Source organism: Pantherophis guttatus, chromosome 4 (genome assembly GCF_059756535.1).
Source record: "Pantherophis guttatus breed Tessera chromosome 4, ASM5975653v1, whole genome shotgun sequence".
Lineage (NCBI taxonomy): Eukaryota > Metazoa > Chordata > Lepidosauria > Squamata > Colubridae > Pantherophis > Pantherophis guttatus.
In genome coordinates this window covers 56,975,203-56,991,705 of record NC_142066.1, presented here as the reverse complement: position 1 = coordinate 56,991,705, position 16,503 = coordinate 56,975,203, and the positions used below count along the sequence as shown (strand labels likewise).

General features: G+C 39.3%; 1 protein-coding gene across 3 annotated transcripts in view; it reads left to right on the top strand.

The window, feature by feature from the left end:
* Positions 1–1,846: 1,846 nt before the first annotated feature.
* ITGA2B (integrin subunit alpha 2b) overlaps positions 1,847–16,503 on the top strand; it is a 49,919-nt gene continuing 35,262 nt past the window's right edge. For 2 of the 3 annotated variants that reach the window (XM_034416047.3, XM_034416046.3), the window contains exons 1-7: positions 1,847–2,131; positions 7,933–8,063; positions 8,620–8,717; positions 10,681–10,846; positions 11,921–11,970; positions 13,362–13,407; positions 14,720–14,854. In XM_034416047.3, the coding sequence (XP_034271938.1) occupies positions 1,941–2,131; positions 7,933–8,063; positions 8,620–8,717; positions 10,681–10,846; positions 11,921–11,970; positions 13,362–13,407; positions 14,720–14,854 (817 nt within the window). In that variant the 5' untranslated portion in view covers positions 1,847–1,940. The remainder of the gene's footprint in view (positions 2,132–7,932; positions 8,064–8,619; positions 8,718–10,680; positions 10,847–11,920; positions 11,971–13,361; positions 13,408–14,719; positions 14,855–16,503) is intronic. The other variant, XM_034416049.3, reaches the window with a different exon arrangement.

The following is a 16,503-nucleotide window of genomic DNA, read 5'->3' as shown; positions in this document are numbered from 1 at the left end:
GAACAGAAAAGGGCAGATACAGCAAGTCTCCGGGTTTTATGCTCTCTGGCTTTGAACTTCCTGGGGCCCAGAAAGAGTATCCTGATTGGTTGTCAGACTTCCAGGGGGTGGGGGTCTTAGCTAGCCTTGCTGGCTGATGTAATCTTCCCAGGTGCCATGTGGTGAGTTTCGTCCTAGATGGGTCCCATTGTCTTGCAGATAAGGTCCATTGACAAAGATAGAGTTTCTGCCTCTGGCCCATTAACAAAAGGGTGGAGGCAGGAAGGTGGGAGCTGCTTTGTCTTTAAAAACATGCTTCTCCATTTCTCATACAGGGAAACATAATATTCTGCCTCTTTAATATTTCCCAAAATATTTCATCTCCTAGGAAAGGATAATTATGAAACATGCTTGGTGCTAATGTTGATAACAAGACTTCCTGAAGGTTGATAACAGTCCATGCTCTTTTCTTTAGAAAGGAAATGAATAGAGGCTAGCTGATGATTTTTTTAAAAAGTAGCCCTCAGTGAATCTCTCATAATTTGTGATATGAATTACATATCATAGGAAACTTGGGGAGAAAAGTATTCTATTTATAAGGATGACACTTGTTTCCTCTTAGCATCTTACATAAGGATCTATCAGAAACCCAACATCTGCTATCTGGGGGGTGGGGGAGGTGGCTGTAGGGAGGGCAAGTTTGTAACGTCTCAGCAGAAAAAAAATCCACTAAACTTAACCTGCTCATAGAGTTGCTATATATTAGAGTTAGGAAATATGTCACAAGGGCTTTGTAAATTCATAGGAAATTATCCCACAAAGCATACTAAAATCTTTCTAATGATTCTTAATTCTATTTGAATGGAAACAAGAGAAGAGGCTTTCACAATGAAAATGATGTTACCTAAAACACTAATAGTTGTCTCTGCTGGACTTCCCCAACTCTTCTGCAACCCTCTTGAGAAGCAGCAGTAAAAAAGTGGGTTTGATTTATATATGCTTGGTTAAGCATCACTGGCACAAACCTCAAGCTGGCAGGATGGATCCTTCTATCTTCAGCCACCACCATCATCCCAAGTTACCCATTTTTCCTTCATCTTCATTCTTCAGATACCATCTGGCTCTGCCTCAAGTTCCTCTGGATCAGTTCCTGGAATAAACAGCTTTGTCAGTCTTACAATTACAATTCATTTTGAATTATTAGAATTTCATCTTTTTCCTTATCTAAGATTACCTGAGTTTCCTGGTCAGAATATTAACATCTCCCCCCACCCCTATTTTATTGATTAAAAAGCTGCTTTTCCTGAGAAAAGGCTACATTCTTGTCACTGCTCATTTATCAGTTAAAAGATAAATTAACATGTATATAAAAACTGGTTTGGTACAGTGATGAGGCATCAGGTTAGAAACGGAAACTAGTTCTCCTTAAGCACTAAGATACAAAACTGGGTTACCTTAAATCAGTTATTTTCTCAGCCTGGGAAGGAGGCAATGGCAAAATCCTTGCCCCCCCCCCCCAATTGCAGGGACTTGTTCAGGCAGTCACTAGGACTCAGGGCTGACTTGAACCTGCCTCCCCTCCATTCCAAAATTTCACAGGATACTTCAGCAATTATCTGTTTTAACAGGTCCCCATCCAACTCATTCAATGTATGAAAATTTAACCCAAAAAATGTCAGGGGGGGTATTGATGCTTCCTTGCAACAGTTCTTGGGGCCTAATAGGAGTTTGCTTCAGCTTGTTTCAAGAGCAAGCATTCCATCATTCTCATGTTTTATTGTTAATATTCCCCAGTTCCTGCTGTGAAACGTCTGCAGGATGTCTGATAAATTGATATCTTTAGCTCATGATGGCTTTGTGGGGAGGAAGCAGTTTAGGAAATGTGTCATGGTTGTGGTTATTAGGAGAATGATAGAATTAGTGCTATAGTATGAACAGCATAGTGCCTGGAAAGAAAGAATATGAAGATGTTTAAAGGCCACAGATCCTTGGATTTGCTTGTTATGGTCTGGGCCTTCCTGATGGGATTTCTATTCCTTTGCCAAAGAGGATGGACCCTCAATTTGCATGCAGATGCCCCCACTGTGTATTCTGGCCCTACTGGAAGTTATTTTGGATTTGCCTTGGACTTCTTCCAGGACAGTAAAGGAAGGTAGGACCTTATTGGGCAGAGAATAGTAAACTCTGGCATTGTTAAAATAACAGGAATTGGGGAATACAAGGTAATCAGTTTCTTGGGACAGGTCAGCACAATTTATTTATTTTTATAGGTACTAGAGATATATTCCCAAGCAGAGAACTTTAATGATGTTATATTTTTGTAAAATCTTGAATATGGGTTTAAAATCTAAGCAATTATTTAAAATATTAAAATAATTCACACAAATTCCGAGACAATACTGATGAATCTGGGAAGATTCATTAAAGTTGGACGTTACAAAAATAGGACCTCAATAATTCCGTGATAATTATTGATAATCTCCATAATTATCTTTTCCTGATTCTCAACATCCAGTAACTACATATAATTTATTTCTTAAAAAGAGAGTACTTTTCCAGATCAAAAATTTCATTTGAAGAATGAAAATCAAATGATTATTCATTCTTAAACTAGCAACTGAGCAAAATTTATTACAACATGCTAAAGTTAAAGAAAATAGAATGGTGCTTTGTTAATATACAGATAGTACTTGACTTAAACCATTGACTTAGCGACCAAAGTTAAAACAATACTGAAAATAGTGACTTACAATCAACCATTGCAGCAATTGGCTGCTAGCAAATGGTATGTATTTAAGAAAATTGCAGTATCCTGGGATCACGTGATTGCTGCTTGCAACCCTCCCAGCTGTCTTCCAACAAGCGAAGTCAATGGAGGAAAGTAGGATTTGCTTAATGACATGATTCACTTAATAACTGCAGTGATTCACTTAACAACCATGGCAAAAAGATAAACTTGGGTATCTGCCTTGCTTAAGAATGAAAATTCTGTTTTCAAATGTGGTTATAAATTCAAGACTACTGGTAGTACAATTAAACACTGAAATGGAATACCACCGAGTGTTGCTACAGTGGCCAAAGCCTCTATTTCAGGATTTTTTAAAACTTTTCCACAGAACCCCAAGATTTCATGAGAACTTGATGAGAGTCCATGAGAGATTAAGGGAGGGGGGAATGAACACAGCTGGTTTTCATCACTAGAGTGGAGATTTGGGGGAGGGGTGTTAAATTAAAAAAAATCCATAAAAAAAATTTGAAAATACCTGGCCTAACTTACTCATAAAGCTATAACTTTTATCCATGATTCCCTAACAATCTATAATGCTATATCATGGCTTAGTGTTCTCTGTTAACATCTCTATTGCTGACTCATATATCTGTTACCCAAGTTACATCTCCTAATGTTATTACAATCTATAGGGTTCTTTAGATAAATTGGGTTTGGAAATGATAGGGCCACCATAGCTGGAGTTTGCCAGGTTTGGAGAGGCTGAGTTAGATTTTCTATCCTCTGCCAGTTCCTAATTTCCAACATTATTCAAAGATTGAAGGTGGCTCTTTACTTGGGTTTAATGCAGGGTGAAATCCAAATTTTTTTACTACCAGTTCTGTGGACGTGACTTGATGGGCATGGTGTGACTTGGTGGACATGGCTTGGTGGGCATCGCAAGGGAAGGATACTGCAAAATCTCCATTCCCACCCCACTCCAGGGGCCAGCCAGAGGTGGTATTTGCTTGTTCTCCAAACTACTCAAAATTTCCGCTACCGGTTCTCCAAACTGCTCAAAATTTCCGCTACCGGTTCTCCAGAACCTGTCAGAACGTGCTGGATTTCACCCCTGGTTTAATGGATGGGCAGGAGGAGCCCACTCAACTTGATTATGACACAGACCCTTTTGTGCATATACATTCTTTCCTAGACGTGATTGGGAAATTGATTTCTGTTACCTGTTCCAAAAAAACTGATCTTTATGTTATGTTACTGGTGCCCATGTAACTTACTTTCTGATCAATGGACACCAAGCAACTCCAGTCAGCACATCCTAAAGCAGGTAGTGCTGATAATATCTGATAGATCTGCGTATTTATAATTTATACAGACATACAACCTAAGAATTGTGTGAGGTGTCCACTCTTCAAAAGATTACTAAAGGTGAAAGAGAACTCTTTCTGCTTCAGAGTCTTCAATAGAGAAATTTTCTGTTTAATTTAAACTGCTCTCTGCATTACATATGCAATACACACTCCCCTTGTTCTCTCCATTTATTTAGAGCAGAAAAAGATTATCCATATTAGCCCATCATCATTTATGATTTGTTTTTATGGTGCAGCTGACCTTCCCAGAGAGAAAGCAAAAATCAAATGCAATAAACCTACTTTTAAAAGTTAACATTCATGCCGTGCTTGTAATTGTCTAAGGTACACTAACTTTAGATCTAACTGAAATAGAAGAAATCCAAATAATCAAATTGTTGGTATTTAGGATAAATCATCCAGTATCATATGACCACACTTGATTAAACATTCTGATAACATTGCTAGGATAATTGTAACTAATTACCATAGATGGCACAGCAAAGTTCACCTTTTTGCAGTTTTTACATTGTTTTAAAAGATGAATATAGGAATTGTTCTTAATATCCTCCTGCATGTTTCTTGCAGAATGATTCATGCAATACAACCATGGTTCATTCTAGTTCTAAAAATTACAACAGATTTAGATTAAACTAAAGAAACATTAATCTAACAGTGCAATCCAAAACATTTGTCTGCATATTTTTATCACACAGAATACAATGTAGTTATTTTTATGGAAGGCCCATATGTATGCAATTATACTAAAAATGAACACTGAATCAAAAAGCATAGCTTTAGTCTTGTGAGGTCATGTCTTGAAATAAATATCAAAAAACAAAGGAAATATATAGTATGAAAGATTGAGCTATAATATACTAAGTTTCCAACTTTTCAAAGGTGAAAAGTTGGAAGATACATTTCTAATAAGATGGAATTTCATACTCTATTGTACACATGCTGCCTTTGGAAATTCTTGATTTTTTAGGAGGATTTTTTACTAGATAGATCTTCAAACAGAGAATATCCCTTTGTGAAACTAAACATTCTAAGACTGCATTTCCACAATGAGTTGGCTCGTAATATAACTTGTTGGCTATTATAGAATGATACAGGAATCTACTAAAAATGTAGTCACTGCACTTCATCAATCCTATTGAGGAAACCTGCCAATTGTATTTTAGTCAATAAATTATATCCGATACAGGAGTCAAATGACATTAATTGCACTTCTACCACAGTTACTGCAGTCCAGAAATATCTTCCAACTACTCCATTAAATATTGGTGGTGCAAAGGCTGAAAATTGGAAACACATGAGAACTGTAACCATAGTGTTTTAATATTAATCATGACCTGTGACCCCATGCTAAATCCTAATGGGAGAATAGAAATGAAAAATCTTTTTTTATTCCTTTGTATGACAAGATTCTGCATATTTTCAACACTTAACTCCATCCACTGTCGTCCTAAAGCCTCCTTGTTCCTCGTCATCACAGAGCCATTCCTTAGTGTAAAATGCAAACTAGGCCAATGAGTGTCTGCAGAATCTAAATCAATGGCCCCCAACCATTTTGGCACCAGGGACTGGTTTCATGAGAGACAATTTTTCCACAGACTGAGGGGAGATGGTTTTAGTTTTACTTGTTCACCTGCCGCTCACCTCCAGCTCTGCAGCCCAATCCTAACAGATCACAAACCAGTATTGGTCCAGGGATTGGGGGGCCTCTATTTTTTTTATTGAAAAGTTTTACAGAAAAAAAGAATTTTCTTTCCCCCCATATTCCCCCCACCCTTTCCCTCCCCTCATCCCACCCTCCCCCCCAGACTTCTCAGAGCAAAATACAAGATATTTCATTTAACAATCATAAACTAGATTAACCTACTTATCCTCAGACGACTAACTCCCCCCCTGAAACCTTAACTCCACTATAGATAATATAATACTTCTAATACTTAACATTCATTCATAAGCTATTTGATATTTTCTTGTCTGATACTTATTTTGAATATAATCAATCCATCTTCTCCATTCCGATACGTATCTTTCTTGTGTATAGTCCTTCAGGTACGCTGAGATTTTCGCCATTTCTGCTAAGTTCGTTACTTTCAGTATCCACTCTTCAATAGTAGGCAAAGAATCCTTCTTCCAATACTGCGCTACCAACAGCCTAGCTGCTGATATTAAGTTCAAAATCAATTTAGTCTCTAATACTGTACAATCCGTCATTATACCCAATAGGAACAATTGAGGAGTAAATTTCAACCTTCTTTTCAGAATATTCTGCATCACCCACCAAATTTTTATCCAAAATGCCTTGATTTTCTTACAGGTCCACCATATATGATAATAGGTTGCATCATTACATTCACATCTCCAACATTTAGCTTGCAAATTCGAATACATACATGATAATTTTTTAGGATCTAAGTGCCATCTATAAAACATTTTATAAAAATTCTTTCTCAAATTTTGTGCTTGCGTAAATTTAACATTTCTGACCCAAATCTTTTCCCACGTTTCCATCATCACTGGTTCCTGAAAATTTTGTGCCCATTTTATCATACAATCCTTAACCAATTCCGTTTCTGAATCTATTTCCAATAATGCATTATACAACCTTTTAATATGAATCTGACTTTGATCTCTAATCTGTTTCAACAGATTTTCCTCATTTTGCATAACACCAATTTTTTGATCTTCCCTCCATCTAGCTTGAAGCTGACCATACTGAAACCAAGTATAAATTATCCCTTCTTCTTTTAATACATCTAAAGATTTCAGTTGCAACTTACCCCTTTCCAAAAGAAAAAGCTCTTTATAAGTAATCACCTCTGTTTTTTGCTCTATACTTATATTTTCTATTGCATGTCTGGGATTTGCCCATATGGGTATCTTATAATTTAGCTTATATTGGTACTTTTTCCAAACCCTCAACAACGCATTTCTAAGTATATGACCCTTTATCCACTTTTTTTTCATATAACAGATAAGCATGCCATCCATATAACAAATCATAACCTTCTATGTTTAACATTCTTTCTTCAGTTAAGTTAAACCAATCACTAATTTGTGATAAAAGCAGCTGCTTCATAATACAATCTTAAGTTAGGCATTTTAAGACCTCCTCTCTCATGTATATCCTATATAATTTTCAGTTTCACTCTTGGTTTCTTCCCACCCCAGATGAAAATATTAACCCCTTTCTGCCATTCCATCAGATTTCCATCTTTCTTAAGCACTGGTACCATCATCCATCACTATCACCCATTATTCTGTGCAATTCACAGAACCAAATACTGCTGAATGTAACTTGGAATCTATAAGGAGTCAGATGCAGCAAACTTATTGGAAGCATCAATCATAAAGCAGTTGTTTCTGTGGTAAAACCATAGGTTTTACCTATGGAGAGCCATATCTACCAAATTCTTACTTCAATTCATCTTGCATGCTTTATAACTTCATGTCCAAATACATCTTAACAACAGAATCTTTTAAGTGAATGATATATATCCTCGATTAGTCTTCTTTTTCTTCAGGAAAATTCATTCAAACTTAACAAAAGTTTAATGTAGCATAACATCCAAAGTATAATAGAATCCCTCCAGATGTCACAGAAATCCATTCAGATTTTTTGTCTTCTCATAATAGATGGACTTGTCCAGGGGTGGGTTCTACTTACCTTTACTACCGGTTTGTAATGGGGCTGCGCATACGCGCTTCTGAGCATGTGCGCAGAAGCTTTCTGATGACATTGGGGTCGGTGGGTGGAGCCTCCTACCAGTTTTACTATCAGTTCTTGTGAACTGGTCCGAACCGGGGGCAACCCATCACTAGTCTTGTCTACCTAGATACAACCCCCCCTTTTTTTCCCTCTAGCATGAATGTAGTCGTGGGAGCCCCTCGGGCCAACACATCGCAGCCTGATGTAATAGAAGCAGGTGCTGTATATTTGTGCCCTTGGAAACCTAATGGTAGTAACTGCATCCCTATTGAGTTTGATACTAAAGGTGAGTGGCTTTCTACAATCTTTATCTTTATTCTACAATCAAGATATTATGAGCAATTGATACTATCATCAGGAAATGGGAAGATGGAGAAGAAAACCATTTGAAAGCTTTTGGGATAGCTAAGTGTTATGAGTACCATCCTACCTTTTTTTACTCATGTGGCCTGAGATCCTATGTGGCCTTTGCTCTAATTTTAAAAACCATGTCCAAATGTTCAGTTCATCTGGAGCTTCACTATCTTGATGTCCAAAGGGGAGCAAGAAGAAGTGTAAGAAAGTAGGTTGGGGACAGAGAAGAGAGAAAGAGACAGTGGGGACAGGATAGGGAAGTTGCAGAAGAGATGAGAGAAAAGAGAGAGTCCTACTCATTTTCACTAGTATTGATTATGCTCAGTGCCAGCATACTGATCTGCAAAAGATTAGGAAATGTAATTTTAGCTCCAATAGTACAAAGCCATAGATCCATAGCTCAGGAATTATTTGGGGGCAGGCTAATGCTTACTGCATTTATCTTCTTTAATTTTTTGTATTTTGTCCATGCCACTATTGCTACCCAGGTGATCAAATGGCTAAACTTGGTATCGTTACTATGAAAACCTTCAAGTCTAAACAGTGGTTTGGAGCATCTGTAAACACCTGGAAACAAAGTATCGTGGTGGGTACTGGTTTCTGATTCTATCCAAGAAATGCCAAAATTGATGAAATACTATTTAACAAAAGCTGAACGTTTAGCCAAATAATTTCAGATTTAATTTTTAAAGGCCAGTTTGAAAATATTTCCCCTCAGTTATTATAGCTCAATTTAAAAAAATAAAGCCATTTAAAAAAATCTGAAGTGCCATATCAGGACCAAAATCAATTAAAAATAAAAATAAATTGCTAACAACAAATTATAATAAGATCCCCACAAAGACATTTGGGAGTTTGATAAAGAATCAAATTCATTGGAATTGCCTTGCTTCTCTAGTGATTACTTTGAAACATTAAATTAAGGCTGTATTTGTATAATTTTCTGCATCTCTGGTTCATTTTCAAGAGGCATGCTGAAATAAATTCTCCAGTGAAGTTTTGTACGAGTGCTATTGGCGCTTCATTGTAGTTATGACCCACATTCATTTGTAAATTCCTAGTTTTCTAACCAGAAGTGAGAAATTGTTTGTCTTTAAGAAAGACAGGGAAGGTGTGGTCCTCTGGATGTTTTTGAATTCCAAATACCGTTTCCCTAAAAGTAAGACCTATCCTGAAAATAAGCCCTACTTAAGAGCCTGCACAGCCGTCTGGCTGCCCCTTCCATCTGATTGCTTGCTGGGCCATGGCCAGAAGGCAAGAGGGGATGCTGCCCCATGCACCCCACACTGGCTTACCTCAGGGCCCACACAACCAGGCCATCCACGCTCTGACACCTGCCTTGCAGCAGCAGCATCAACAGCCATGTGCAGCAGGAGCCCAAGTGGTCACCAGCCCACTTTTTCTGCTTGCTTACAACTGCAATGGAGCAGGAGGCTGAGCAGTGTGTTGGTGCCTTGGCCACGAGGTGAGACAGGTGTCGGTGCATGTTCTGTTGCAAGCAGAAGAAGTGGGCCAGCAGCCATGCAGGGTCCTGCTGGACAGGGCTGCTGCTGCTGCTGCTGCTGCTGCTGCTGCGAAGTGAGGAAGGTGTTGGGGCATGGGTGGACTGGCTGCAGGGCCCTGAGGTAAGCCAGTGTAGGGTGCATGGGCAGTTTCACCCGTCTCACCTTATGGCCATAGTACAAGCATTGGTGTGTTGTGCAGCCTCCTGCTCTGTTGCAGCTGTGAGCAAGCAGAAGTGGACCATCAGCCACGCAGGGTCCTGTTGGACAGGGATGCTGGTGCAGTGGCCGTGAGGCAAGGCAGGTATTGGGGATGGGTGGACTGGCTGCACAGGCCCCGAGGTATAAGCTGGTGCAGGGGGAAGCTGCATCCCCCCTGACTCATGGTGGCAGCACTGGCAAGCCGCACAGCCTCCTGTCCCACCACAAGCAAACAGAAGTGGGTCTCCCGTACACGGAGGGGAAAATAAGTCACCCTCTGAAATTAAGCCCTAGTGCTTATTTTGGGACCCAAAAGAAAATAAGACCCAGTCTTGTTTTTGGGGAAACGGGGGTACTTTCAGCTCCAGCCAACCAAGTCAATGAGAGGTGACAGAGCTGAAGTGAAAATCTGGAGAGCTATTATCTATTCTCTATTATAACAAAGCTTCCTAATGTCAAAAAAGAATGAAGGGAAAGAACATTAGATAAACAGTCTGGCCACTGGTCTTTATCCCCACTCTCCATATGTTTAACCTCCTTGATCGCTACAGGAAAGTATGTAGATTTTCAGGCCCATGCAGCTCTGGGTGTGCAAGTATGTAATAGAATCTTATACATAGGTGGGATCTTCTAGAAGATCCCTCTACTACAAATGATGGTTCTTTTAGGGAATGCTAAACAACAAGTCTGATTATGGCTTAACAAAATGTTCAGTTGTTAGTTTGACCCTTTTGCTGATTTACTTGAAATTGTTTTGTTTGGCCACATTTATTCTACAACAAGCTCATTGTGTCTCACTGATTGTTAGTGCTACAACATCCCCTTTTCCTCCTTTCAAACTGTCAGGCCTGTGCCCCACTGCAACACTGGAATGCCATAGGGAATAAGGAAGAGACCACTAAAACTCCAGTGGGCAGCTGTTTCTTGGCCACAGGAGACCGTCAGAAATTCTCTGAATACTCTCCATGCCGTAACGTCCAAATGCACTCTGCTTACAATTCAAGCTCAGGTGGTGAGTATTGCATGCATATGGTGAGGAAAAGAGGAAGGTGGGCTATCTAAAGGAAGATGCCATGCCTAAAATCTTCCATGGCCTAGTGACTGCTGGGACTACAGCAGGGGTGGGTTCTACTTACCTTTACTACCGGTTTGCAACAGGGCCGCGCGCACGCACTCTTCACTCACGTGCGCGAGCACTCTTCTCTCATATTATATGTTATATTTTCATGATGTCAGGGTCAGTGGGTGGAGCCTCCCGCCAGTTTTACTACCGGTTCTATAGAACCGGTGCGAACCGGGGGCAACCAGCCACTGGACTACAGCCAATCAACAGGTTGTGAAGATGCCTTAAGGGAAGCTTAGCTTTTTGGCCCCAAATTACTTCATGCCTGATTATGCAAATTGACCTAGTAGTGCTGTGCTATATTAAGTAAATAATTCACAAATGGGCTGTCTGAATTGTACACATAAGCCTTCTTAGAGACACTGATGATACTCATCGATAAGATGAGAATTTTAAGTGCCAAAATATGTCTCCTCCAAACTGGGTTTAGATTACCCAGGGAGGGGCTTGTCTGTGAGTGAGTATATACATTAGGTTTTTCTCTCAGCTTTTTTAAAGTACACATTATCCTGTAGATAAAGTACCCAGTATATGCAGAAATAAACCCATTCCCTAAGAAGCAGACTCTCCAAATTTTAATCAAAATAATATGAAAAATCACCATCCTCAGAAAAGTGAATTTTTCATAACATTCTAGTTTAATAGATTACAATTCATTTTTAGTGTGTAAATGCCTGTCTGTTATAGGAAGATTATCAATATTTACTGAGATTATCAAAAGATCCCAACATATATAAATGAAGCAGGGTTAAGGTTAAGGCCCTAAGATAACTAGAGCACTAAAATTCTGAAGAGGAAAAATAATGAAATCTGTCCTTGGCAGTTGATGCACCAATTGTCTAGGCTGCCAAACAGAATGGGTAAGCTTGAAAAATGGGTAAGGGAAGAGCTTTGGGATCCCTCCTTAGGAAGGCTCTCTAATGTCACTTGCTTTTTGAACTTCTCATCTGTTTATTTCATCAGAAAAAGACAAGCGTTACTGTGAAATTGGATTCAGCTTCACCATCTCTCAGGTGAGTTTTGCAGGAGAAAAATGCAATGGGCAGGAGACAACCATTCTGCAAACTCCAAGTGGCTGACTAGCATGGTTACCCCTTGCTAGCACGGTTAGAAAAAATTCCAGGAGAAAGTAGTGATGGAATTGTCTATAACTTTGTACAAACTTAAATGCTTCTTGTGTTTCTGGTAATCTGGGAAGACAAGACACTGATTCATCTTATTGTAAAGTAAAATTGCTGTTATATGTAAGCCAGCCTCTTGAAGACGTTGATAGGGCGATGACAAATGAAAATTGATTTTCCTAGCAATGAGGTGTGTATCCTTTGGTCTTCTTGGTGGTGAAGGGAATAGAAACTGGGAGCATACAGTATGTGCCATCACACAAACAATGTGGCTTAGTGTAAATATGTAATTACATCATTTGACAATGGCATTATGATTCTTGAATCATTTTGACACGGTTGATGCACGTGCTTGTTATGAATATCTATGTCCCATAGGGGTATGTAACTCAACAATATATAGACTAGACCTAGACCTAGACCTAGACCTAGACCTAGACCTAGACCTAGACCTAGACCTAGACCTAGACCTAGACTAGACCTAGACCTACCTACCTACCTACGTATCTATCTATCTATCTATCTATCTATCTATCTATCTATCTATCTATCTATCTATCTATCATCTATCTATCTATTTATCTACAGTGTTCAATGGCTTTTAGCCTTGGCTGCCATGATTCAGTGGTCATGTGAACAAGCTTGCCAGACAATGGGAGCTTCTACAATACTAATTTTGTTATCACTAGCAGATTCAAGATGGTTCTGAAGAAAGCTAACTGTAAAGAGACAATACAGCAGGTATTTCTCCAGTGACATATAGCCAGCTTACACCAAATATCTACCCGCTAAAAGCTGAAAACACTGATGATGGACATGAATCTTTCTTGCAAAGACCTGAACAGGCAGGCAGAAAAAAACAGGCATATAAAGACTAGGTTGACTCACTGTGCTAACATATGTTTTGTTGTTGTATAAACCATAATAGTTCTTGCGCTCAGGAATGAAGGTGAATTTATGTGTCCAGTCTGGGGCGGTCGGTCACTGGGACCAGATATTTAATAAACCTAAATCTCTAGTCCTGGTGGCTGACCCAGAATGGATCCTGTTCTTACACTTAGACATTATCCTATGGTTTATATGCCATAATGATTAAATCATAATCTAACCATGTCTTTTTTATATTCCTTTTTGCAAAATTCAGGAAGATAATCAGCAAAAACTGATTGTGAAATAGATATAACTCATATTCTGACTTCTTAGGTATTTCTACTAGTCTTTGGCTGACTTGGGCTATACTTCTCCCCCTCCCCCCCCCTTTTTTTTTTGTCTTCTTCCCACAGTCTGGGAGGCTGATGCTTGGTGCACCAGGTGGATATTACTTCACAGGTAAATGTATCAACTATTGTGAACACCAAGAAAACCTGTTGTCCTCAAAATACTATGTCCTGTACTTGTCAATCATTTCAATCATTTATTGCAGATATTGAGAAGTTGCCAAAAAGAGCAATAAAAATAGATAATGAATTGAAGCAGTACCCCCTGTGAAGAAAAGTTGTACCTTGGTCTGTTTAGCTTAAGGGGAAAACAAGTACTAATACAATATACAGTGTGATGTTTTATTTTCTCAACCTCACAATCTTACTGTAGATGTAAAGCTAAACCTATTAAATTAGAAAATGGGGAGGACAGGCAGGAGGAATAACTCCTTCATGCTTTATGGGAGGGGAGCTGAATAAACATCTATAGACATCTGATTTGAACAGCATTCATGGATGATGATATCGTAGTAGCTATATTACTATTATCAGCCCAGTATCAGATTGGCTTAATGACCGCATGTTTCATTGGCAAAAAAAGGTTATTACATAAAACTCAACTCACTTGCCTTGCTTAGAAATGAAAATTTTGCTGTCAACTGTGATCATAAATTGAGGACTACCTGTTAGTTAGTTTCTGGAGGAGGCTGGGTCTAATTGTACTTACCCATTGAGTACAACTATTCAATTAGACCCATTATACTAATTGTGTTTGTAGATATCTGCAGATATCTTATAGCTATCATGGGAATAAAATGCTAGACTAAAACTGACTTTTGTTCAGTTCCATCATGATATTAGAGCCATGGTAGCACAGTAGTTGGAATGCAGTACTGCAGGCTAACTCACTGTTCACTCCAGGTGTCTATGGAGATTCTCAGTCATCCAGGTTACGGTTATCCCAAAGGTGCTTTTTCAAGGGGCAACTGGACTTTCTGAAGAAGCTTCTTGGATGAGAAGCGAAATGTCTTCAAAGAAAAATCAGAAAGTGCAGTTGCCTATTGAAAAAGCACCTTTGGGATGCTCACTCCAGGAGTTCAATACTGAGCAGCTCAAGGTTGACTTCTGAGGTCAGTAAAATGAGGACCCAGATTGTTGGGGGAAATATGCTGACTCTGTAAACCACTTAGAGAGGACTGTGAAGTGGTATATAAGTCTAAGTGCTATTGCTATTGATGCAATCAGGTCAGAAACAGGAAAGGAAGTATACAGTATATGGCTGGGAATTTCTGGGAATTGAAGTCCACACATTTTAAAACTGCTCAGGTTGAGAAATACTTATGTATTGTAGATGTTCTGGACCTGCAGTCTCCCATCTAGCAGTTTGTCCAATTAGAGTCCTGCTGCCATTATAGACAAATGTGTCACTTGTCTTTTTTTAGGTTTGTTCTATTCAGTTGCCCTGTCAAATGTTGAAGCAAAATATCCTGATTCATCTTCCGTTTTGTTGTGGTACGTGAATTCAGAACTGATAACAGAGGATTATATAACGAATAAATATGATGATGGATACCAAGGTGAGTTAGCATTCTTTTCTTTCAGCAGACTCTGGGTGCATACAGAAGGTCAAGGTGGCATGTACCAGAGGAGTTTAGGAGTTGGGCCCAAAGTACTTAGCAAATGTTCCTCTTTTTTTTTTTTTTTTGAGGGATCTCTTTTTCCTTTGTGCTTGACGGCCAAACCATGAATTGGTCCAGTCAAATGCTGAATTTGTTTTTCTCTGGTGCAAAGTAGCCAATTATCACACTATGCAGGAAATTGCAACCTGTTTGTTCTGTATAGCACAAGGAAGTGTGCTCTTGGGACTACATCACAAATCAAGAGAGACGACCTCCCCCCACACACAAATTATAGAATTGTTTTTATACACTTTCGAAAACAAAAGCACACATTATAGCCCTCCGTCTTTTGTCCCTAACTGATACGGCTGATAATGAATTATGCAAAACTTTCTAGCTAATTTATCTGGAACAGGAAAAGGACTTTAGCCCTTAACCAAACTGCTGCTTTGAGTTCCTTGATCAGGCTATCAGGTAGCCTCCCAGGTTTAAGGTAAGAGGGTGAGGCCCAAGAATGAGAAGCCCCAAAGCTAAAAACATGAAAAGTTTTCAACAAAATGGGGTTTCTCTGGCTAAAACTAGCTATACCAGTTCTTCTTGCTCATTGCTGATATGCCAAAAGTGAACCATCAACCACTTTCATATTAGAAGTGGCCCTTGGCCTAATTCTAAACCAGGGTGTCTGTACGGAGGAAGGGTTTTTTTAAAAAGTCAAGATGATAGGCATGATTACAACTGAAGGCCTGCAGAGGCATTTACACAAAGGGGTGGCTCTTCAATTGCAGAGTTAATTGACTGCCGTGGACACTTCTGTTCAAACAGCTTCTACAAGGGATCAGCTCCACTATGTGCTAAATCCATCTCCTTGTAACATGCTGGCTGGCTGAGGGAAAAAAGAGAAAGAGACAAAATGAGGGAGCAAAAGAGAGAGAAGCCTGCCTACCCACCCATCCACCTACCTACCTACCTACCTATTTTTGACCCTGACCTTCCTTGTCATGCCACAACTATTGTTAAATGAGCTTAATTTTTTAGTAAATAGCAATTACTGTTCCCTTTTAAAATAATGTCCTGTACCCTACCTTTCCTAGGCCTAACTTTTCAACTATTACTCCCTCCTGAGAAATTATCTCTCTTTAGCTTCAGAAATCATATGCTGCCTGCATATTATTTTTGGCTTCTGAAACATCTTGCCCCTTCCCACCCCCATTATGAGGTTGGCCCCAACCCTCCTCCTATCTTTTCATAAGGGCCTTAACATGTGGCTTTGCCAGTCAGCTTGGGGCCCCAGTGAGGGAACAGCAAAATAGAGGTGGTTGATTGAGTAATAACAGATTCCACTCCCCCCCCTCCCGCCCTCTCCCGGGCTCTGGCCCTGCCCTCCCCATGTGTCTTTGGTTTTAAGGTTTTATTTTAACTTTTTATGTTTTAGCTTAGATGTAACTGTAAGCTGCCCAGAGTTACCCTATGGTAAGATGGGCGGCTAATAAATTTTATAAATAAATAAATAAATAAGGATCTTTAACATTATCCATTCATTTAGAAGCATTATAGACCACTCTCCCCATTTTGTTGCACAGCCCAGGGAAATTTAGTATGAAAGCTGA